Genomic DNA, 23,443 nt, shown 5'->3' with positions numbered 1-23,443 from the left:
GAGTACACCCCTTAGTGAAAGTTCCTGAAGTGTCAATATTTTGTGTGGCCACCATTATTTCCCAGAACTGCCTTAACTCTCCTGGGCATGGAGTTTACCAGAGCTTCACAGGTTGCCACTGGAATGCTTTTCCACTCCTCCATGACGACATCACGGAGCTGGCGGATATTCGAGACTTTGCGCTCCTCCACCTTCCGCTTGAGGATGCCCCAAAGATGTTCTATTGGGTTTAGGTCTGGAGACATGCTTGGCCAGTCCATCACCTTTACCCTCAGCCTCTTCAATAAAGCAGTGGTCGTCTTAGAGGTGTGTTTGGGGTCATTATCATGCTGGAACACTGCCCTGCGACCCAGTTTCCGGAGGGAGGGGATCATGCTCTGCTTCAGTATTTCACAGTACATATTGGAGTTCATGTGTCCCTCAATGAAATGTAACTCCCCAACACCTGCTGCACTCATGCAGCCCCAGACCATGGCATTCCCACCACCTTGCTTGACTGTAGGCATGACACACTTATCTTTGTACTCCTCACCTGATTGCCGCCACACATGCTTGAGACCATCTGAACCAAACAAATTAATCTTGGTCTCATCAGACCATAGGACATGGTTCCAGTAATCCATGTCCTTTGTTGACATGTCTTCAGCAAACTGTTTGCGGGCTTTCTTGTGTAGAGACTTCAGAAGAGGCTTCCTTCTGGGGTGACAGCCATGCAGACCAATTTGATGTAGTGTGCGGCGTATGATCTGAGCACTGACAGGCTGACCCCCCACCTTTTCAATCTCTGCAGCAATGCTGACAGCACTCCTGCGCCTATCTTTCAAAGACAGCAGTTGGATGTGACGCTGAGCACGTGCACTCAGCTTCTTTGGACGACCAACGCGAGGTCTGTTCTGAGTGGACCCTGCTCTTTTAAAATGCTGGATGATCTTGGCCACTGTGCTGCAGCTCAGTTTCAGGGTGTTGGCAATCTTCTTGTAGCCTTGGCCATCTTCATGTAGCGCAACAATTCGTCTTTTAAGATCCTCAGAGAGTTCTTTGCCATGAGGTGCCATGTTGGAACTTTCAGTGACCAGTATGAGAGAGTGTGAGAGCTGTACTACTAAATTGAACACACCTGCTCCCTATGCACACCTGAGACCTAGTAACACTAACAAATCACATGACATTTTGGAGGGAAAATGACAAGCAGTGCTCAATTTGGACATTTAGGGGTGTAGTCTCTTAGGGGTGTACTCACTTTTGTTGCCGGTGGTTTAGACATTAATGGCTGTATATTGAGTTATTTTGAGGGAAGAATAAATTTACACTGTTATATAAGCTGCACACAGACTACTTTTCATTGTGTCAAAGTGTCATTTTGTCAGTGTTGTCCCATGAAAAGATATACTTAAATATCTGCAGAAATGTGAGGGGTGTATTCACTTTTGTGATACACTGTATATATATATATACAGGGGTTGGACAAAATAACTGAAACACCTGTCATTTTAGTGTGGGAGGTTTCATGGCTAAATTGGACCAGTCTGGTGGCCAATCTTCATTAATTGCACATTGCACCAGTAAGAGCAGAGTGTGAAGGTTCAATTAGCAGGGTAAGAGCACAGTTTTGCTCAAAATATTGCAATGCACACAACATTATGGGTGACATACCAGAGTTCAAAAGAGGACAAATTGTTGGTGCACGTCTTGCTGGCGCATCTGTGACCAAGACAGCAAGTCTTTGTGATGTATCAAGAGCCACGGTATCCAGGGTAATGTCAGCATACCACCAAGAAGGACAAACCACATCCAACAGGATTAACTGTGGACGCAAGAGGAAGCTGTCTGAAAGGGATGTTCGGGTGCTAACCCGGATTGTATCCAAAAAACATAAAACCACGGCTGCCCAAATCACGGCAGAATTAAATGTGCACCTCAACTCTCCTGTTTCCACCAGAACTGTCCGTCGGGAGCTCCACAGGGTCAATATACACGGCCGGGCTGCTATAGCTAAACCTTTGGTCACTCGTGCCAATGCCAAACGTCGGTTTCAATGGCGCAAGGAGCGCAAATCTTGGGCTGTGGACAATGTGAAACATGTATTGTTCTCTGATGAGTCCACCTTTACTGTTTTCCCCACATCCGGGAGAGTTACGGTGTGGAGAAGCCCCAAAGAAGCGTACCACCCAGACTGTTGCATGCCCAGAGTGAAGCATGGGGGTGGATCAGTGATGGTTTGGGCTGCCATATCATGGCATTCCCTTGGCCCAATACTTGTGCTAGATGGGCGCGTCACTGCCAAGGACTACCGAACCATTCTGGAGGACCATGTGCATCCAATGGCGGTGCCGTGTATCAGGATGACAATGCACCAATACACACAGCAAGACTGGTGAAAGATTGGTTTGATGAACATGAAAGTGAAGTTGAACATCTCCCATGGCCTGCACAGTCACCAGATCTAAATATTATTGAGCCACTTTGGGGTGTTTTGGAGAAGCGAGTCAGGAAACGTTTTCCTCCACCAGCATCACGTAGTGACCTGGCCACTATCCTGCAAGAAGAATGGCTTAAAATCCCTCTGACCACTGTGCAGGACTTGTATATGTCATTTCCAAGACGAATTGACGCTGTATTGGCCGCAAAAGGAGGCCCTACACCATATTAATAAATTATTGTGGTCTAAAACCAGGTGTTTCAGTTATTTTGTCCAACCCCTGTATATATATATATATACAGTGTATCACAAAAGTGAGTACACCCCTCACATTTCTGCAAATATTTCAATATATCTTTTCATGGGACAACACTATAGACATGAAACTTGGATATAACTTAGAGTAGTCAGTGTACAACTTGTATAGCAGTTTAGATTTACTGTCTTCTGAAAATAACTCAACACACAGCCATTAATGTCTAAATAGCTGGCAACATAAGTGAGTACACCCCACAGTGAACATGTCCAAATTGTGCCCAAAGTGTCAATATTTTGTGTGACCACCATTATTATCCAGCACTGCCTTAACCCTCCCGGGCATGGAATTCACCAGAGCTGCACAGGTTGCTACTGGAATCCTCTTCCACTCCTCCATGATGACATCACGGAGCTGGTGGATGTTAGACACCTTGAACTCCTCCACCTTCCACTTGAGGATGCGCCACAGGTGCTCAATTGGGTTTAGTCCATCACCTTTACCTTCAGCTTCCTCAGCAAGGCAGTTGTCATCTTGGAGGTTGTGTTTGGGGTCGTTATCCTGTTGGAAAACTGCCATGAGGCCCAGTTTTCGAAGGGAGGGGATCATGCTCTGTTTCAGAATGTCACAGTACATGTTGGAATTCATGTTTCCCTCAATGAACTGCAGCTCCCCAGTGCCAGCAACACTCATGCAGCCCAAGACCATGATGCTACCACCACCATGCTTGACTGTAGGCAAGATACAGTTGTCTTGGTACTTCTCACCAGGGCGCCACCACACATGCTGGACACCATCTGAGCCAAACAAGTTTATCTTGGTCTCGTCAGACCACAGGGCATTCCAGTAATCCATGTTCTTGGACTGCTTGTCTTCAGCAAACTGTTTGCTGGCTTTCTTGTGCGTCAGCTTCCTTCTGGGATGACGACCATGCAGACCGAGTTGATGCAGTGTGCGGCGTATGGTCTGAGCACTGACAGGCTGACCTCCCACGTCTTCAACCTCTGCAGCAATGCTGGCAGCACTCATGTGTCTATTTTTTAAAGCCAACCTCTGGATATGACGCCGAACACGTGGACTCAACTTCTTTGGTCGACCCTGGCGAAGCCTGTTCCGAGTGGAACCTGTCCTGGAAAACCGCTGTATGATCTTGGCCACCGTGCTGTAGCTCAGTTTCAGGGTGTTAGCAATCTTCTTATAGCCCAGGCCATCTTTGTGGAGAGCAACAATTCTATTTCTCACATCCTCAGAGAGTTCTATGCCATGAGGTGCCATGTTGAATATCCAGTGGCCAGTATGAGAGAATTGTACCCAAAATACCAAATTTAACAGCCCTTCTCCCCATTTACACCTGGGACCTTGACACATGACACCAGGGAGGGACAACGACACATTTGAGCACAATTTGGACATGTTCACTGTGGGGTGTACTCACTTATGTTGCCAGCTATTTAGACATTAATGGCTGTGTGTTGAGTTATTTTCAGAAGACAGTAAATCTATACTGCTATACAAGTTGTACACTGACTACTCTAAGTTATATCCAAGTTTCATGTCTATAGTGTTGTCCTATAAAAAGATATAATGAAATATTTGCAGAAATGTAAGGGGTGTACTCACTTTTGTGATACACTGTATATATACTGTATATATATATATATATACAGTGTATCACAAAAGTGAGTACACCCCTCACATTTCTGCAGATATTTAAGTATATCTTTTCATGGGACAACACTGACAAAATGACACTTTGACACAATGAAAAGTAGTCTGTGTGCAGCTTATATAACAGTGTAAATTTATTCTTCCCTCAAAATAACTCAATATACAGCCATTAATGTCTAAACCACCGGCAACAGAAGTGAGTACACCCCTAAGTGAAAGTTCCTGAAGTGTCAATATTTTGTGTGGCCACCATTATTTCCCAGAACTGCCTTAACTCTCCTGGGCATGGAGTTTACCAGAGCTTCACAGGTTGCCACTGGAATGCTTTTCCACTCCTCCATGACGACATCACGGAGCTGGCGGATATTCGAGACTTTGCGCTCCTCCACCTTCTGTTTGAGGATGCCCCAAAGATGTTCTATTGGGTTTAGGTCTGGAGACATGCTTGGCCAGTCAATCACCTTTACCCTCAGCCTCTTCAATAAAGCAGTGGTCGTCTTAGAGGTGTGTTTGGGGTCATTATCATGCTGGAACACTGCCCTGCGACCCAGTTTCCGGAGGGAGGGGATCATGCTTTGCTTCAGTATTTCACAGTACATATTGGAGTTCATGAGTCCCTCAATGAAATGTAACTCCCCAACACCTGCTGCACTCATGCAGCCCCAGACCATGGCATTCCCACCACCATGCTTGACTGTAGGCATGACACACTTATCTTTGTACTCCTCACCTGATTGCCGCCACACATGCTTGAGACCATCTGAACCAAACAAATTAATCTTGGTCTCATCAGACCATAGGACATGGTTCCAGTAATCCATGTCCTTTGTTGACATGTCTTCAGCAAACTGTTTGTGGGCTTTCTTGTGTAGAGACTTCAGAAGAGGCTTCCTTTTGGGGTGACAGCCATGCAGACCAATATGATGTAGTGTGCGGCGTATGGTCTGAGCACTGACAGGCTGACCCCCCACCTTTTCAATCTCTGCAGCAATGCTGACAGCACTCCTGCGCCTATCTTTCAAAGACAGCAGTTGGATGTGACGCTGAGCACGTGCACTCAGCTTCTTTGGACGACCAACGCGAGGTCTGTTCTGAGTGGACCCTGCTCTTTTAAAACGCTGGATGATCTTGGCCACTGTGCTGCAGCTCAGTTTCAGGGTGTTGGCAATCTTCTTGTAGCCTTGGCCATCTTCATGTAGCGCAACAATTCATCTTTTAAGATCCTCAGAGAGTTCTTTGCCATGAGGTGCCATGTTGGAACTTTCAGTGACCAGTATGAGAGAGTGTGAGAGCTGTACTACTAAATTGAACACACCTGCTCCCTATGCACACTTGAGACCTAGTAACACTAACGAGTCACATGACATTTTGGAGGGAAAATGACAAGCATTGCTCAATTTGGACATTTAGTGGTGTAGTCTCTAAGGGGTGTACTCACTTTTGTTGCTGGTTGTTTAGACATTAATGGCTGTATATTGAGTTATTTTGAGGGAAGAATAAATTTACACTGTTATATAAGCTGCACACAGACTACTTTTCATTGTGTCAAAGTGTCATTTTGTCAGTGTTGTCCCATGAAAAGATATACTTAAATATCTGCAGAAATGTGAGGGGTGTACTCACTTTTGTGATACACTGTATATACAGTATATATATACAGGGGTTGGACAAAATAACTGAACAGTCTGGGTGGTACGCTTCTTTGGGGCTTCTCCACACTGTAACTCTCCCGGATGTGGGGAAAACAGTAAAGGTGGACTCATCAGAGAACAATACATGTTTCACATTGTCCACAGCCCAAGATTTGCGCTCCTTGCACCATTGAAACCGACGTTTGGCATTGGCACGAGTGACCAAAGGTTTGGCTATAGCAGCCCGGCCGTGTATATTGACCCTGTGGAGCTCCCAACGGACAGTTCTGGTGGAAACAGGAGAGTTGAGGTGCACATTTAATTCTGCCGTGATTTGGGCAGCCGTGGTTTTATGTTTTTTGGATACAATCCGGGTTAGCACCCGAACATCCCTTTCAGACAGCTTCCTCTTGCGTCCACAGTTAATCCTGTTGGATGTGGTTTGTCCTTCTTGGTGGTATGCTGACATTACCCTGGATACCGTGGCTCTTGATACATCACAAAGACTTGCTGTCTTGGTCACAGATGCGCCAGCAAGACGTGCACCAACAATTTGTCCTCTTTTGAACTCTGGTATGTCACCCATAATGTTGTGTGCATTGCAATATTTTGAGCAAAACTGTGCTCTTACCCTGCTAATTGAACCTTCACACTCTGCTCTTACTGGTGCAATGTGCAATTAATGAAGATTGGCCACCAGACTGGTCCAATTTAGCCATGAAACCTCCCACACTAAAATGACAGGTGTTTCAGTTATTTTGTCCAACCCCTGTATATATATATATATATATATATATATACAGTATATATATACTGTATATATATATATATTATAAACGGTTTCTCTTTCAACTTTGAACTGTGATCTTTGGATTTATACCAAACAGGACGTATACCAAACGAATTTTTCCCATAGGAAATAAAGAGAAAATGATTAATCCGTTCCCATGAAAAAAAAATCCTATTGTTATTGGCATATTATACGTTGATGGGGTTGTATAAAAATAATTTATAAAACGGATAGTTCCCCTGTTATAAGTGCAACTGTGACCATCTCACATCATTCCATATTAATACGCCACTGAAAAGAAAACAAGAAGAAAAAGTACAAACTTGAACACTATTTTAAGTGATGCACTATACATGGAAATGTCCAGATTAATATAAACAGTAATCCTGATCATTAAGTGAGTGTTTAGTCCAAGAAATAGTGTAATAGTTTGTGAATGTTATGTTCGCCCTAATGTTGCCTAGCAACACGGCACACCGTTAACGGAACTACAGTACCTGTAGTACAGTACCTGAAAATTATATAGCGCGTTATAGCTATAGAGTTATAGCGTGGATTGTTTACTGAATGGAAGCAACTGGCGTAATGACGCTCGTGGCTTGGTCTCGCGAGAGGTAAACAAGTGTAGTGCGCGGTGTCGTGACTCATTTTGACCCATACAAGTTCTAGCACGCGAGTCGTATTCCAAATAAAGGTCGTATACCAAGCAAAATTTTTCTTATCCAAACAGGACGTATACCGAGTTGGACTTATACCAAAGCAGACGTATACCGAGGTTCCACTGTATACATTTTGTTTTAAGAGACATGTCATATTTAATCTTATATGTATTTATTTTTGCTCTTTTTTTAAAGATTACTGGAATCACTGGAATAATCGATAGAATACTCGATTACAAAAATAATCAACGTTTTTTTTTTAAAGATTTTAGGACCATAGCTTGTCCCATTACCTCTTTGTTAAAAAAAGGAAAAATTTACTGCAATGTTGATGCACAAAGTGCGTTTGATTGCCTTGATTGCATTCACATCAGCACCTATCCTAACTCACCCATCCAAGCAAACCTGTCCTGCTCTCTCCCAACAAAATTCCTTTTAATTGCTCTATGAGTTCAGTGTTAAAGATATGCTCATCACCTGGGCCCACACCTCTCCAGCTTGGGAGCACCCAGGGACAGGACACACCTCAGAATTACATAAGAGGAGAAACTGGTGGCCATGGAGAAAGTGATCTATCCTCATGTACATCATGTGCACAAACCAAGGTTTCATGCATTTTACCCTCTGGCATCTCAAGCCATTACCTATACCCCAGCAACCCTGTTTTACTGAGCTCCCAATGTCAGGTGGAAATAGTCTGTATGCATAATACCACTGCCCAGACTGCACTCTACTTTCCAAACAGCGGAGAGCATATTTTTGAATGTGTTTTGGTTATTTGGAATTCAGGAGGACATTGTCAGTCACCAGTTTACATCCTGTTTACGGGGAAGCGCCATGAGGAAGGGCAATGGACAGGTAAAGCAGGTTAACCCAAGTGAATTCTTCTGCCTGTTCTGTGCAAGCTTGGTTGGCTTCCTCCCCTGAACAGAGTATGCCCAGAATTCTTTAAACACTCCACCACAAAACATGCTCCATCCCAGTGTGTCCTCTGATACCAGAAGATCGAGTACCTTGTCAAGTGGAAGAGTTATGACAGAGAAATGCTATTTCTTGGTTACTGCTCAAGATGTGCTTAATCCCTTTCTCTGCCAGGGGTTCCCTGCCAAGCATTCAAATAAGCCAGCAGCTAAACCTAGAAGTAGGCCTAAAAAAGGAAATAGCTTCTTTGGCGACGGACCGGGGTGGGGGTTGGGTGTTGATTGATAGTGCTTGCATTGGTCTAAGCCCAGTTTGATTTCCTACCCATTTTCTAATTCTGGTATTTCAGTGTTTTACACACCCGTTTTCAGTTCTGGTGATCATCTCTGATTGTGTTCACCTGTCCTGCATTACCCACCCTTGTTTGTCATTTATTTAAGCCCCTTTTGTGTGTTGCAAGCTAGTGCAAGGTATCAAGGTAGCCTGTATCAAGTGTTTCTTTAATCTTCTAAGTATCACGTTTATGACTATAGCTACAGTTTTATCAACCATGACTCTCGACTCATCCTTAATAAAATGTTTTCATATTCTGTTAATAAACAGACTTGAACTTGCACTCTGTAAGTCGTCATAACAAGCAACATAAAGCCTCATATCACATAAAGACTCATATTGACCCATAGCAACCATTATTTAAACTCTAGCTTACATTTGGGCTTATTATTTAGTTATAAATATCTCCACCAAATATGTTATTTTCTTATAATAGCACATTTTTGCACATTATCTTGATAATGCCATGGTCCCTCCATCACATTTACAATCTTTTTATTTGGTGGTTACAATTATCACATACTGTACCAACATCATAATGCTGCATTTCTGTTGCTCCATACATTACAGCTAAATGAAACATTCAGTTTCAGACATGTCATCGAAGGTCATACTGATTATCCCTTTTCATTGTAGCATTTTCTAGCATTACTGCATATGAGTATAAATATAGCGCACCATCAAAGTTATTATACTTGGTATTGGCTATGTCTCATACTCACTTTGTTTCTGCGGAAGTGGTAAAGCAATACCATAATGATGAAGTCCAGCAGCATGCAGATGCCCTGTAAAGCCAGTACAGTAATGCGCAAGAGCCCCACACCACCTGCTACACATGGCGTGTCATCAATACAGTGTGTACATCCTTCCTGGCATGGCAAGCACACACTGACACCTTCGGTACCATGTGGATGCACCTCAGAGTCCTGAGTGCCCGACGCCTTACCTGGATAATACAGAGAAGAAAGAAAAAACTCACATTTATCCTTCAGCTATCAAGATGCTTCTAAACCACACCTGGACATTGTCAAGAACATCTTTGTGATATCCAGAATAAATATCCAATAATAACAAAGGACTGAAAAATAGCTAATAAGGTAATTACACTTTGAACAATATAGCAACAGGGGGTCACACCTGTTTTCGTTAAGGTTGAATAAATAGTGAACTTTAATGTCAAAAAATGTTGGTGTTTTTATTCAGCTTAACAGCTTACCAAATTTGTACAAGTTACTGCTTTTTATCAAGAGATACAATTAATAATGAGCACAATTAAGTTCAGGTAAATAGGTAGGTAAAACAGAAAAACATTGTTTCGAAGTTTGTTTAAAACACAGCCAGCAAAATATTAATTAATGTTAGCAAACTGGCTATTGACTGGACTTATAATCATACTACAACCTTTTAAAGCTTTTGTCAATTAAGCGCTGATGCCAGGCTCTGTGTGATCTTAAACTGCAGTGGCATCTGAAGCAGAAATTAAATTGCAACTCATCACATTTGTACATCCAGCCCTGAGAACCCTGAGAAATCCCCACAACATCTGTCAACAGTCTCAAAATTCCTGGAATGCTGTATAACTGCAGAGAAATTAAGGGTTAAGGGCCTTGCTCTGGGGCCTGACAATGGCAACTTGGAAGTAGCTGGGATTGAACCAGCAACTTTCTGAGTTACTAGGACTAGTTTAGTTCTTAAACCACAGTCTAGAATTCATAATCAAGGTCCAGGTTCAAAAAACAATATTCACCATCCAGTACTGAAAGGGGAATTCAGAAAAATATCCTGGACAGGGTGCCAGTCTTTTGCATGTCATCACACCCTCACACGTTTCCTAACTGACTCACACTTGGGTGCAGTTTAGAGTAGCCAAGTCATCTTTCGCATATTTTTGGAAAGAGACATAAAAAAGAACCAGGACATGAGAGAAAAATGCAAAATGTATTTCTTAGACAGTGACTGGGTTTATGTATTCATAAAAAAGTATTTCTTTTACTTCATATATTTCTTTTTATTTCATACATTTTATGCAATGCATTTTAAAAACTACCACAATCTTACTACAAACTTAAAAAAACTTACTATTAATTGTTTTCTCTAGATTTAACCCTATGTACAATTCTGGTTACTCTGGTTATTCTGGTTAGTTTAGTTTTGCATGTTTTCTCTGTGTCTGTGTGGGTTTCTTATGGGCACTATATGGATGTTTTGGGGAGACAAGGGAAACCTAAAGTTAATTGGCTGTTGTAAATTGATACATTTGTGTGAGTGCGTTAGTAATGTGTAAAGTGGCTAGTAATGGTCCAAAGCCCACCACAACTCTGACAAGGATGAGATGGCTAGTTAAAGTGAATGAACAAATTCAAATAACTTTTTGTAAAAAGTACATAATTGAAAAGAACCTGTAATTACACATGGTAGTTGGATACAGTGTGTAGATTATGTACATTATTTTACAGCACTCAGCATTTACACTATACTTTTATCCAAAGCAATTTCCAATTGTGACTGTATACAATGGAAATTAGGGGCCTTGCACAAGTGCCCAACAGTAGCAACCTGGCCAGTGGTGGGCCTAAACCAACGACCTTCCAAGTACCAGTCCGGTGCCTTAACAGCTGAGCAACCAGGGCCCTAGCAGTGCCTATTAGCAAAAAAAGAGCCCTATGAGAAAACAGGTATTTGTCCCATAAGTCCATGATTATTTTATCAGTACAATGCCACACCTCATTCTGCATGCACTACAACAGTGTAACACAGAGTGCGTGTGCTTCACGGGCCTGCCTGTAGTTTAGATCTGTATCTTTTTAAAATGTATGGCATTAAGGGACGAATCAAACAACAGCACCCACAGACTGCTGAGCAGATGAAGTCTTGTACCAAGCAAGAATCAATCAAAAATTGAACTTGCAAAACTGCTACAATTCATATTCTTAGTTCCCAAACCATAAAAAAGTCTTATTATTAGGAAATATGACGTTAACACAGTGCTGTACATAGCTCTTTTTTCTTTGTACCATTCACATTTAAATAAAGATTCAAGTGAATTAACGAAACCCAGCTTTTTATGGTTTGTATACAAGTCACATTAAACGCTGTAAAACTAGTACTGTACTGTCATATTTGTACAATAAAAAATTGCAGTATGACAAAAACACTTACGTAGTAAATCAGTCTAACTTGTGAATATTTGGTTTTGTCCTAAATGCCTCTTTTCCTGAGTTCCAGTTTTTCCCACTGTATGCAGGTAACTGAAGCATAGTGAAATACACTGTGCCTAAGTCTGGGACTGAACCTTTGCATGGGAATGACGTTAAATTTAGGAGGAGCAGAAGACACTGATCATTTTAAACACAAGCATTTAAGCTAATGCACATGCTGTGTTGTGATTGATTATCCATTCATCCAGTTCTACAAACAATAACACAACCAGACATCACTTTAACTCTATTAGCATTGTCATGGTGAGTACTAACAAGCGTGTAGGAGGCTCTGCATGCCAGGACAAAAACAATAATGAGAGCATCATCAAAAGCATGAAGTTTCTCCTGGGAAGCAGGAACAGATACTGTGCTGTAAGCTGCTATAATAATGTTGTTCCTGACTTTCGTGGTTGGTACCGTTCGTAGGGTGGTCTGAGGTGCAAATGATTTTTTTTACAAACAATATATATGTATTTCTGGGCTCTAACTCATGGAATATTTAATAAAAGGCCAGTGATAGCTCAGCGGTTAAAGTACAGAATTAGTAACTAAAAGGTCACTGGTTCAAGACCCACATCTGCCAGGTTGCCACTGTTGGGCCCTTGAGCAACGCCCTTAACCCTTAATTGCTTGCAATGTATACAGTCTCAATTGTAAGTGGCTTTGAATAAAGGTGTTTGCTAAATGCTGAAAATGTAATAATAATATTTAAAGTTTTTTGGATGTCCTGCTATTATTAGGTTAGGATGTTAATGGAGTTCCTGTCATAGGCATAAAATAAGCTACATGAATACTCCATAATTTCCCTTCAGTCTTCAAATATTTTTTTAAAAATATGAACTTATCTAACTGTTATCTAACTGTGTGGAGTTGTTAAAAAATCTGAGCCCTTAAAATGAAATGATGCTATTAGACCTTAAAAGGTTGACAAGATTATACATTCAGACCTTACTTATTATTATTTTACACCTGTCTCTATCTGTCATTGCTCTGTTATGCAAATGTGACTGTTTGTGTTTAGTTTCCATGACTTAAACCATGTTCACACAAACCTTGGACATTACTGGTACTTGTAATGTTTTGGTTTTGTTCATGCTATTAGCTTCAGACTGTAGTTTGCAGAGATGCTTAGTAAAATATATGGTAATGCTTGGAAATACCTGATAAGGCCTAAAAATTACAGATCTGTAATGCCACACATTATGAGTCAAAGAAATATAGACATCACAGTTAACAGAGAAGCCTGTGCACACATTTTCCAGCTGTAATGAGACTGTGAGCAAAAGCAGCAGTGGGAAAAGCAGGAAGCAGTTGCATCATGTTCCTAACAAGAAGTGATAAATTACAAGAACAATGTGTGCTCATTAAAATGGTGAAAGTGCCAATGACATACAATATGCAATTAGGCAACTTTTTAAAAGCCTTCTACAGAATTTCTTAGCCTGATATAACCACAACAACCAGGATATCACAAAACTACCAAAATATTTTATTGTACTGCTTCAGTTATGGAAACATGGATTAAACTACAACAGAACTGTTTTTGTAAGACAGCTTCATTGTTATAATGTAGCAGTTGTAGGTTTTTATTAGTTTTACACACTTTGATGTTTTAATTTTTAATGATAGAAAACCAATGGGTGTTCTGTTCCTTTCTCAGTACTGAAACCTTAATGAAACTAGAATCTTACAGAAATCAAAAAAACATTATTTGGTATTTTTAGGAAGTTGCTGAATGGCTGCTAGGCTTTTCCAAGCATGCTACTACATTATCCAATGTGTTGCTAGGTGGTGACTGTGGTGTTTTAGGTGCTTGCTGGGGTGTTACTGTTACTGTGGTATCTTATGTGGCAGTAGAAAAGTTTATAAGCAGTTGCTCGATTGTTGCCAGATGATATTAAGGATCTAGGTAACTAGGAGCTCATGGGCCCCAGTGCAAAATAAATTTTGTGCCCCCTCAACAAATTTCATTTATATATATATATATATATATATATATATATATATATATATATATATACAGGTCCTTCTCAAAAAATTAGCATATTGTGATAAAGTTCATTATTTTCCATAATGTAATGATAAAAATTAAACTTTCATATATTTTAGATTCAATGCACACCAACTGAAATATTTCAGGTCTTTTATTGTTTTAATACTGATGATTTTGGCATACAGCTCATGAAAACCCAAAATTCCTATCTCAAAAAATTAGCATATTTCATCCGACCAATAAAAGAAAAGTGTTTTTAATACAAAAAAAGTCAACCTTCAAATAATTATGTTCAGTTATGCACTCAATACTTGGTCGGGAATCCTTTTGCAGAAATGACTGCTTCAATGCGGCGTGGCATGGAGGCAATCAGCCTGTGGCACTGCTGAGGTGTTATGGAGGCCCAGGATGCTTCGATAGCGGCCTTAAGCTCATCCAGAGTGTTGGGTCTTGTGTCTCTCAACTTTCTCTTCACAATATCCCACAGATTCTCTATGGGGTTCAGGTCAGGAGAGTTGGCAGGCCAATTGAGCACAGTAATACCATGGTCAGTAAACCATTCACCAGTGGTTTTGGCACTGTGAGCAGGTGCCAGGTCGTGCTGAAAAATGAAATCTTCATCTCCATAAAGCTTTTCAGCAGATGGAAGCATGAAGTGCTCCAAAATCTCCTGATAGCTAGCTGCATTGACCCTGCCCTTGATAAAACACAGTGGACCAACACCAGCAGCTGACATGGCACCCCAGACCATCACTGACTGTGGGTACTTGACACTGGACTTCAGGCATTTTGGCATTTCCTTCTCCCCAGTCTTCCTCCAGACTCTGGCACCTTGATTTCCGAAAACAGTACTTTGGACCACTGAGCAACAGTCCAGTGCTGCTTCTCTGTAGCCCAGGTCAGGCGCTTCTGCCGCTGTTTCTGGTTCAAAAGTGGCTTGACCTGGGGAATGCGGCACCTGTAGCCCATTTCCTGCACACGCCTGTGCACGGTGGCTCTGGATGTTTCTACTCCAGACTCAGTCCACTGCTTCCGCAGGTCCCCCAAGGTCTGGAATCGGCCCTTCTCCACAATCTTCCTCAGGGTCCGGTCACCTCTTCTCGTTGTGCAGCGTTTTCTGCCACACTTTTTCCTTCCCACAGACTTCCCACTGAGGTGCCTTGATACAGCACTCTGGGAACAGCCTATTCGTTCAGAAATTTCTTTCTGTGTCTTACCCTCTTGCTTGAGGGTGTCAATGATGGCCTTCTGGACAGCAGTCAGGTCGGCAGTCTTACCCATGATTGCAGTTTTGAGTAATGAACCAGGATGGGAGTTTTTAAAAGCCTCAGGAATCTTTTGCAGGTGTTTAGAGTTAATTCGTTGATTCAGATGATTAGGTTAATAGCTCGTTTAGAGAACCTTTTCATGATATGCTAATTTTTTGAGATAGGAATTTTGGGTTTTCATGAGCTGTATGCCAAAATCATCAGTATTAAAACAATAAAAGACCTGAAATATTTCAGTTGGTGTGCAATGAATGTAAAATATATGAAAGTTTAATTTTTATCATTACATTATGGAAAATAATGAACTTTATCACAATATGCTAATTTTTTGAGAAGGACCTGTATACATACACTGACTGGCCAAAAAAAAGGTCACACACTCTAATATTACGTTGGACCGCCTTTAGCTTTGATTACGGCACGCATTCGCTGTGGCATCGTTTCCACAAGCTTCCGCAATGTCACAACATTTATTTCTGTCCAGAGTTGCATTAATTTTTCCCCAAGATCTTGTATTGATGATGGGAGATTTGGAACACTGCGCAAAAATCCATTATATTCAGGTAGTCAGCTGACCTCATTCTTTGGGCAAATAACGTTGCTGAACCTAGACCTGACCAACTGCAGCAACCCCAGATCATAGCACTGCCCCCACAGGCTTGTACAGTAGGCACTAGGTATGATGGGTGCATCACTTCAGCTGCCTCACTTCTTACCCTGATGCGCTATCTCTCTGGAACAGGGTAAATCTGGACTCATCAATCTTTATGCTCCCTAGCAAATTGAAGCCATTTTTGCCGGTTAGCCTCACTGACAAGTGGTTTTCTTAAGGCTACACAGCTGTTTAGTCCCAATCCCTTGAGTTCCCTTCACATTGTGCGTGTGGAAATGCTCTTACTTTCACTATTAAACATTTCCCTGAGTTCTACTGTAGTTTTTCTACCATTTGATTTCATCATTCAAGATTTTTTTCCGACCACATTCCTTCCTCAAAGATGATGTTTCCCCACTGTCCTTCCACTTTTTAATAATGCGTTGGACAGTTCTTAACCCGATTTTAGTAGTTTCAGCAATCTCCTTAGATGTTTTCTCTGCTTGATGCATGCCAATAATTTGACACTTCTGAAAAAGATTAACATCTTTTCCACGACCACAGGATGTGTCTTTCGACATGGTTGTTTAACAAATGAGAAGCTACTACTCACTGCATCAGTTACGGTTAAATAACTTGTTGCCAGCTGAAACATAATCACCCATGCAGTAATTATCCAATGGGAGGCTCTTACATATTTGCTTAGTTACATATTTGCTTACATCTTACATATTTGCTCCAGGTGGTGACCTTTTTTTTATATATATATTTGCATTGCATTTGCATTTGCATTTTCAGCATTTAGCAGACGCTTTTATCCAAAGCGACTTACACAATGAGCGGGACACGATGAGCAATTGTATATATACAGTGTATCACAAAAGTGAGTACACCCCTCACATTTCTGCAAATATTTCATTATATCTTTTCATGGGACAACACTATAGACATGAAACTTGGATATAACTTAGATAATATAAGAAGATTGCTAACACCCTGAAACTGAGCTACAGCATGGTGGCCAAGGTCATACAGCGGTTTTCCAGGACAGGTTCCACTCGGAACAGGCTTCGCCAGGGTCGACCAAAGAAGTTGAGTCCACGTGTTCGGCGTCATATCCAGAGGTTGGCTTTAAAAAATAGACACATGAGTGCTGCCAGCATTGCTGCAGAGGTTGAAGACGTGGGAGGTCAGCCTGTCAGTGCTCAGACCATACGCCGCTCACTGCATCAACTCGGTCTGCATGGTCGTCATCCCAGAAGGAAGCTGACGCACAAGAAAGCCCGCAAACAGTTTGCTGAAGACAAGCAGTCCAAGAACATGGATTACTGGAATGCCCTGTGGTCTGACGAGACCAAGATAAACTTGTTTGGCTCAGATGGTGTCCAGCATGTGTGGCGGCGCCTTGGTGAGAAGTACCAAGACAACTGTATCTTGCCTACAGTCAAGCATGGTGGTGGTAGCATCATGGTCTTGGGCTGCATGAGTGTTGCTGGCACTGGGGAGCTGCAGTTCATTGAGGGAAACATGAATTCCAACATGTACTGTGACATTCTGAAACAGAGCATGATCCCCTCCCTTCGAAAACTGGGCCTCATGGCAGTTTTCCAACAGGATAACGACCCCAAACACAACCTCCAAGATGACAACTGCCTTGCTGAGGAAGCTGAAGGTAAAGGTGATGGACTAAACCCAATTGAGCACCTGTGGCGCATCCTCAAGTGGAAGGTGGAGGAGTTCAAGGTGTCTAACATCCACCAGCTCCGTGATGTCATCATGGAGGAGTGGAAGAGGATTCCAGTAGCAACCTGTGCAGCTCTGGTGAATTCCATGCCCAGGAGGGTTAAGGCAGTGCTGGATAATAATGGTGGTCACACAAAATATTGACACTTTGGGCACAATTTGGACATGTTCACTGTGGGGTGTACTCACTTATGTTGCCAGCTATTTAGACATTAATGGCTGTGTGTTGAGTTATTTTCAGAAGACAGTAAATCTACACTGCTATACAAGTTGTACACTGACTACTCTAAGTTATATCCAAGTTTCATGTCTATAGTGTTGTCCCATGAAAAGATATAATAAAATATTTGCAGAAATGTGAGGGGTGTACTCACTTTTGTGATACACTGTATATATATATACAGTGTATCACAAAAGTGAGTACACCCCTCACATTTCTGCAGATATTTAAGTATATCTTTTCATGGGACAACACTGACAAAATGACACTTTGACACAATGAAAAGTAGTCTGTGTGCAGCTTATATAACAGTGTAAATTTATTCTTCCCTCAAAATAACTCAATATACAGCCATTAATGTCTAAACCACCAGCAACAAAAGTGAGTACACCCCTAAGAGACTACACCCCTAAATGTCCAAATTGAGCACTGCTTGTCATTTTCCCTCCAAAATGTCATGTGACTCGTTAGTGTTACTAGGTCTCAGGTGTGCATAGGGAGCAGGTGTGTTCAATTTAGTAGTACAGCTCTCACACTCTCTCATACTGGTCACTGAAAGTTCCAACATGGCACCTCATGGCAAAGAACTCTCTGAGGATCCTAAAAGACGAATTGTTGCGCTACATGAAGATGGCCAAGGCTACAAGAAGATTGCCAACACCCTGAAACTGAGCTTCAGCACAGTGGCCAAGATCATCCAGCGTTTTAAAAGAGCAGGGTCCACTCAGAACAGACCTTGCGTTGGTCGTCCAAAGAAGCTGAGTGCACGTGCTCAGCGTCACATCCAACTGCTGTCTTTGAAAGATAGGCGCAGGAGTGCTGTCAGCATTGCTGCAGAGATTGAAAAGGTGGGGGGTCAGTCTGTCAGTGCTCAGACCATACGCCGCACACTACATCAAATTGGTCTGCATGGCTGTCACCCCAGAAGGAAGCCTCTTCTGAAGTCTCTACACAAGAAAGCCCGCAAGCAGTTTGCTGAAGACATGTCAACAAAGGACATGGATTACTGGAACCATGTCCTATGGTCTGATGAGACCAAGATTAATTTGTTTGGTTCAGATGGTCTCAAGCATGTGTGGCGGCAATCAGGTGAGGAGTACAAAGATAAGTGTGTCATGCCTACAGTCAAGCATGGTGGTGGGAATGCCATGGTCTGGGGCTGCATGAGTGCAGCAGGTGTTGGGGAGTTACATTTCATTGAGGGACACATGAACTCCAATATGTACTGTGAAATACTGAAGCAGAGCATGATCCCCTCCCTCCGGAAACTGGGTCGCAGGGCAGTGTTCCAGCATGATAATGACCCCAAACACACCTCTAAGACGACCACTGCTTTATTGAAGAGGCTGAGGGTAAAGGTGATGGACTGGCCAAGCATGTCTCCAGACCTAAACCCAATAGAACATCTTTGGGGCATCCTCAAGCGGAAGCTGGAGGAGCGCAAAGTCTCGAATATCCGCCAGCTCCGTGATGTCGTCATGGAGGAGTGGAAAAGCATTCCAGTGGCAACCTGTGAAGCTCTGGTAAACTCCATGCCCAGGAGACTTAAGGCAGTTCTGGGAAATAATGGTGGCCACACAAAATATTGACACTTCAGGAACTTTCACTAAGGGGTGTACTCACTTTTGTTGCCGATGGTTTAGACATTAATGGCTGTATATTGAGTTATTTTGAGGGAAGAATAAATTTACACTGTTATATAAGCTGCACACAGACTACTTTTCATTGTGTCAAAGTGTCATTTTGTCAGTGTTGTCCCATGAAAAGATATACTTAAATATCTGCAGAAATGTGAGGGGTGTACTCACTTTTGTGATACACTGTATGTCTAGTAACGTTAAGCAGGTTACACAGATTCTCAAAATCCCTTGCTGTGCACTCACTGTATATTTTGATTACAAGTATTCTGATATTTCATTGTCTTTTAGTTATTTTAATGTTTTACTTTACGAAAATATTGTCGTGTTTTTACTTTCGTTATCGCCGCACTTTACCGCTAGCATTAGCCACTTGCTACCGTAGAGGGTTGGCTCACCTAGCCACTGCGAGTGCTGCTTGTCCGGCGGGGATGCTACGAGTCTTTTGCTGTGCGCGGTGGTGGGGGTGTGGGAATAAAGGCACACGACAAGGTAAAGTTCACTTTAACTGTTTAGTCAGGACTTGAATGAGCGTTACAACACTTTAGACTGCCTAGCTCCAGCACCCGAACTACCTACTGGGTTTGGCGGCACGGTGGCTAAGTGGGTAGCACTGTCGCCTCACAGCAAGAAGGTCCTGGGTTTGATCCCCAGGTGGGATGGTCCGGGTCCTTTCTGTGTGGAGTTTGCATGTTCACCCCGTGTCCGTGTGGGTTTCCTCCGGGTGCTCCGGTTTCCTCCCACAGTCCAAAGACATGCAGGTGAGGTGAATTGGAGATATATCCTTGTTTACTGATGAACCTTGTGTAATGAGAACCTGTTCTGTCATGAATGTAACCAAAGTGTAAAACATGATGTTAAAATCAAACAAACCTATTGGGTTCAATAATGGGGCCATACGGTGAGTCTCATATACAAAACTAACTAACTGCAAAACATCCGAAAGCACATGAATAAATCCGGGTGCTCTATTCTGATTGGCTGAGCTGAATGTCACTCACATATCGCCGCTACAATATTGTAATATAATAATAACGACCTGGCGAGTGCAACCAATGGGGGGGCAGTGCGGTGGGGGGTTGAGTTAATGTCACGGAGGGCCCCCCCACGCCATGGGCCCCAGTGCACCTGTTCCCCCCCGGTAGTTACTCCCCTGTTAAGGATATTACCAGGTGGTTGCTTAGGGTGTTTCTAAGTAGTTACTAGAGTGTTTTCAGTGGATTGCTATGGTGTTGCAAGTGGTTGCTAGGGTGTCTGGGAATAGGGTGTCAGTAACAATTTTGACAGCATTGTTGCACAATGACATTAAGCATATGTATGCAGTCAATACTATTACATAAATTGCATTTTGTAATCAGTATTTTATTCAAAAATAAAATGCACATGTAAGAATTTTTACAGTAATTTAAGAACTCATTGCCATTTCATATAGAATTTTTTTATAATTAGTTTATGTTTATTTACCCTTATGCTGTTACTTAGCTGTAGAAGTGTTCATTTTGTTTTCAAACTGTCAGGTCATTTTCAATAAAGCAAGAGTATTTACTTACTCTTAACTCCATTGATGGCCACTCTGTTGGTGTTGTAAAAACCACTCTTGCAGCGGCATTTGTATTTGTCCAGAACAAATCCATGACCAGGAATGGGAAGACACTAAAAGAGAAACAGAAGAAGAACTTGATGATATGGTGTAGTAACACATTCCGACTGATCAAAGCAAACACTACATAAAAAAAATTTATTACAAGTTTAAATATAGTTTAACCTAGAGCTATGATCTCTGAAGACAATTTAAATATGAAGAACAACACAGTTTCATGGTGATTTTTTACTGTACAAAGATGTTCTTGTAGTGCTTGCTTAGTTCAACCCGTGTGTTATATACTCTTTATAGGTAAAGTATTGGCTCGTTGAAATAGGACACCCCCCCCCCCCTACACACACACACACACAAACACTTTTGGGACAAATACACTCCTTTGGAAAGATTTTGTTTTTGGAAATTTGAGGTCATCTAGTGAAATATGTATTTGTGTGGCACTGTTGGAAACAAAAGCCTCACAATTTCACAATCAACTTTTCATTTTATCATAATGGTGTTCAATGGGGTTGCGGTCAGGGCTCCGTGCAGGCCACTGGAGTTTCTCCACACAAACTCATCAAACCATGTCTTTATGGACCCTACTTTGTGCACAGGGGAACAGTCCTGATGAAACAGTAAAAGGATTTCCAAATTGTTGCCAAACTTGCAAGCATTTGATTGAGAATATTTAGACAGAAAAAAACTTATCCTTTTGCAGCTTATTTGCTGCTTTCTAGAACTACTTTTAAATAAATTTTACTAGTTTTATATAAATACCAAATAAGATCCAGGGTTCAAATCCTCAGCAGTGCTATCAGACGGTCGGAGGCCTAGATACAGACATGATTGTCCAAGGAGGGAATTGCCAAGGCTTTGCTTTGAGTTGGTGTCCTGTCCATTGTGTGTTACTGCATTGTGCTTGGGGATTCTGAAATCATCGTGATTTAGACCAGTATAAAGAGGTGGTAAAAAATTAAATAAAGCATCACAGTGTGCCTCAATCAAAAGAAATGTCCGAAAACTGCAAATCAGCAACTCATCCAAAAAGTCACAAAAGAAACCAAACAAACTGTAGGCCTGGCCCACCTTAGCATTCCTGAGAGAACTGCAAAGCAAAAAGCATTGCTAACCTGGGGCAACATCAAGGCTAGTCACACATTTGCTAAAAATCCAACTTAATTAAGCCTTTTTGGATAACATTATGTGCATTGATGAGTCAGAACTTTTTTTTAAGAAAACAATGGTTCACACCACTGGTCACATGTAGTCACATGTGGTATAAATCTGTGTTAGTGTAATTGTTGGTGTGGGGCTGCTTGGCCCTGATCAGTTTGCCATAATTGACAGAACCATAAATTTTGCTTTCTAGCAAAAAATCCTGAAAAAGAAAGTCTGGTCATCAATCTGTGTCAGGACCTTAAAAGGTCATATGTTTATGCTTAAAAAGTCTGAAGTGTTAGGTTCCAGTTATTGTTGCCAAATTGAAACAACCAGCAAAGTTTATGGGTCTAATTACTTTTTCACATAGGTGGTATAATTATCACATAACCTTATTTTCCTTGTATAAAATATTATGTTTCCCCATGGTTTTATAGTGTTATTTTAAATTTTTTTAGCAATAAAACTGTTTAGTATGACATACAAAATAGAGAAAACTTCATCCATAATGATAAAGTATCAGATTAGATAAAATTAATAATAGGGTATTTTTAGAACAATCAACACACAGAGATAATCTTCATTTGCAACTATATACAGCTCAGTCTTTATTAAGAGTGCAAAGAGTACAAATTTCCTCTGTGTGTTGACTGTACTATAAATACCCTGTTATGAATGTTATCTAATCTAATGCTTTATTACCCTGTCTAAGATATTTTTCACTTCCTCTTCTTGGCAATACATGTTTAAAATGAAAAGCACCAGGACATACAGCTAACATACTGCAGAGAAAGCAGAACCATACTAAATGTGATGTAAATCTGCTTTCAAAGCGTTATTTGGAACAGCAGGAGGTTGTGTTTGAACATCTTGTTAAATTTTGCATTGTACTGAAGGGCTTTTTGCATCCTCACAAGCAGTCACAGCTTTGAAGTTTATGTATCTGACAGGTCCAGGGTCAACATGGGGCACAGGATTAACCAGAGGACAAGAATAAAAAAAAATAAAAAAAATAAAGCAGGCAAAAGTTTAAAAGAAAGGAAAGCAATTATTTATGCTTATTCCTTTTCTTCTGCCCTGATTTGATTGTCACCACAGTGGATTATTTTGGTCCACATACCTGATTTGGCAAATTTTTTACACCAGATACCCTTCCTGATGTGAATCTCATTATTATTCAGGCTTAAAAACCTTGGGATTGGCACTGAAAGCACGCCATTTTAAAACATTTTAAAACATTTCACAATAAGCAGGTGAACTGGTAACAGGTAAGGGTTTCATAATTGGGTTTTAATTGACCAAAGGCAATTTATTTTATAAAAAAAAAAAAATCTCAAGCAGTTAAAAAAAAGAATATTTCTCAAAACAAATTA

At 41.4% G+C, this 23,443-nt stretch overlaps 1 protein-coding gene across 1 annotated transcript in view; it reads right to left on the bottom strand.

The window, feature by feature from the left end:
- The window catches only part of gpr158a (G protein-coupled receptor 158a), a 128,035-nt gene that overhangs the window by 53,918 nt on the left and 50,674 nt on the right, over window positions 1-23,443 (bottom strand). The window contains exons 3-4 of the mRNA XM_062992017.1: window positions 20,881-20,983; window positions 9,400-9,623 (exon numbers count right to left, since the gene is read on the bottom strand). Of these exons, the coding sequence (XP_062848087.1) occupies window positions 9,400-9,623; window positions 20,881-20,983 (327 nt within the window). The remainder of the gene's footprint in view (window positions 1-9,399; window positions 9,624-20,880; window positions 20,984-23,443) is intronic.

Source organism: Trichomycterus rosablanca, chromosome 3 (assembly GCF_030014385.1).
Source record: "Trichomycterus rosablanca isolate fTriRos1 chromosome 3, fTriRos1.hap1, whole genome shotgun sequence".
Taxonomy (NCBI): Eukaryota; Metazoa; Chordata; class Actinopteri; order Siluriformes; family Trichomycteridae; genus Trichomycterus; species Trichomycterus rosablanca.
The sequence above is the reverse complement of the archived record's forward strand: the minus strand, read 5'-3'. Positions and strand labels throughout refer to the sequence as shown.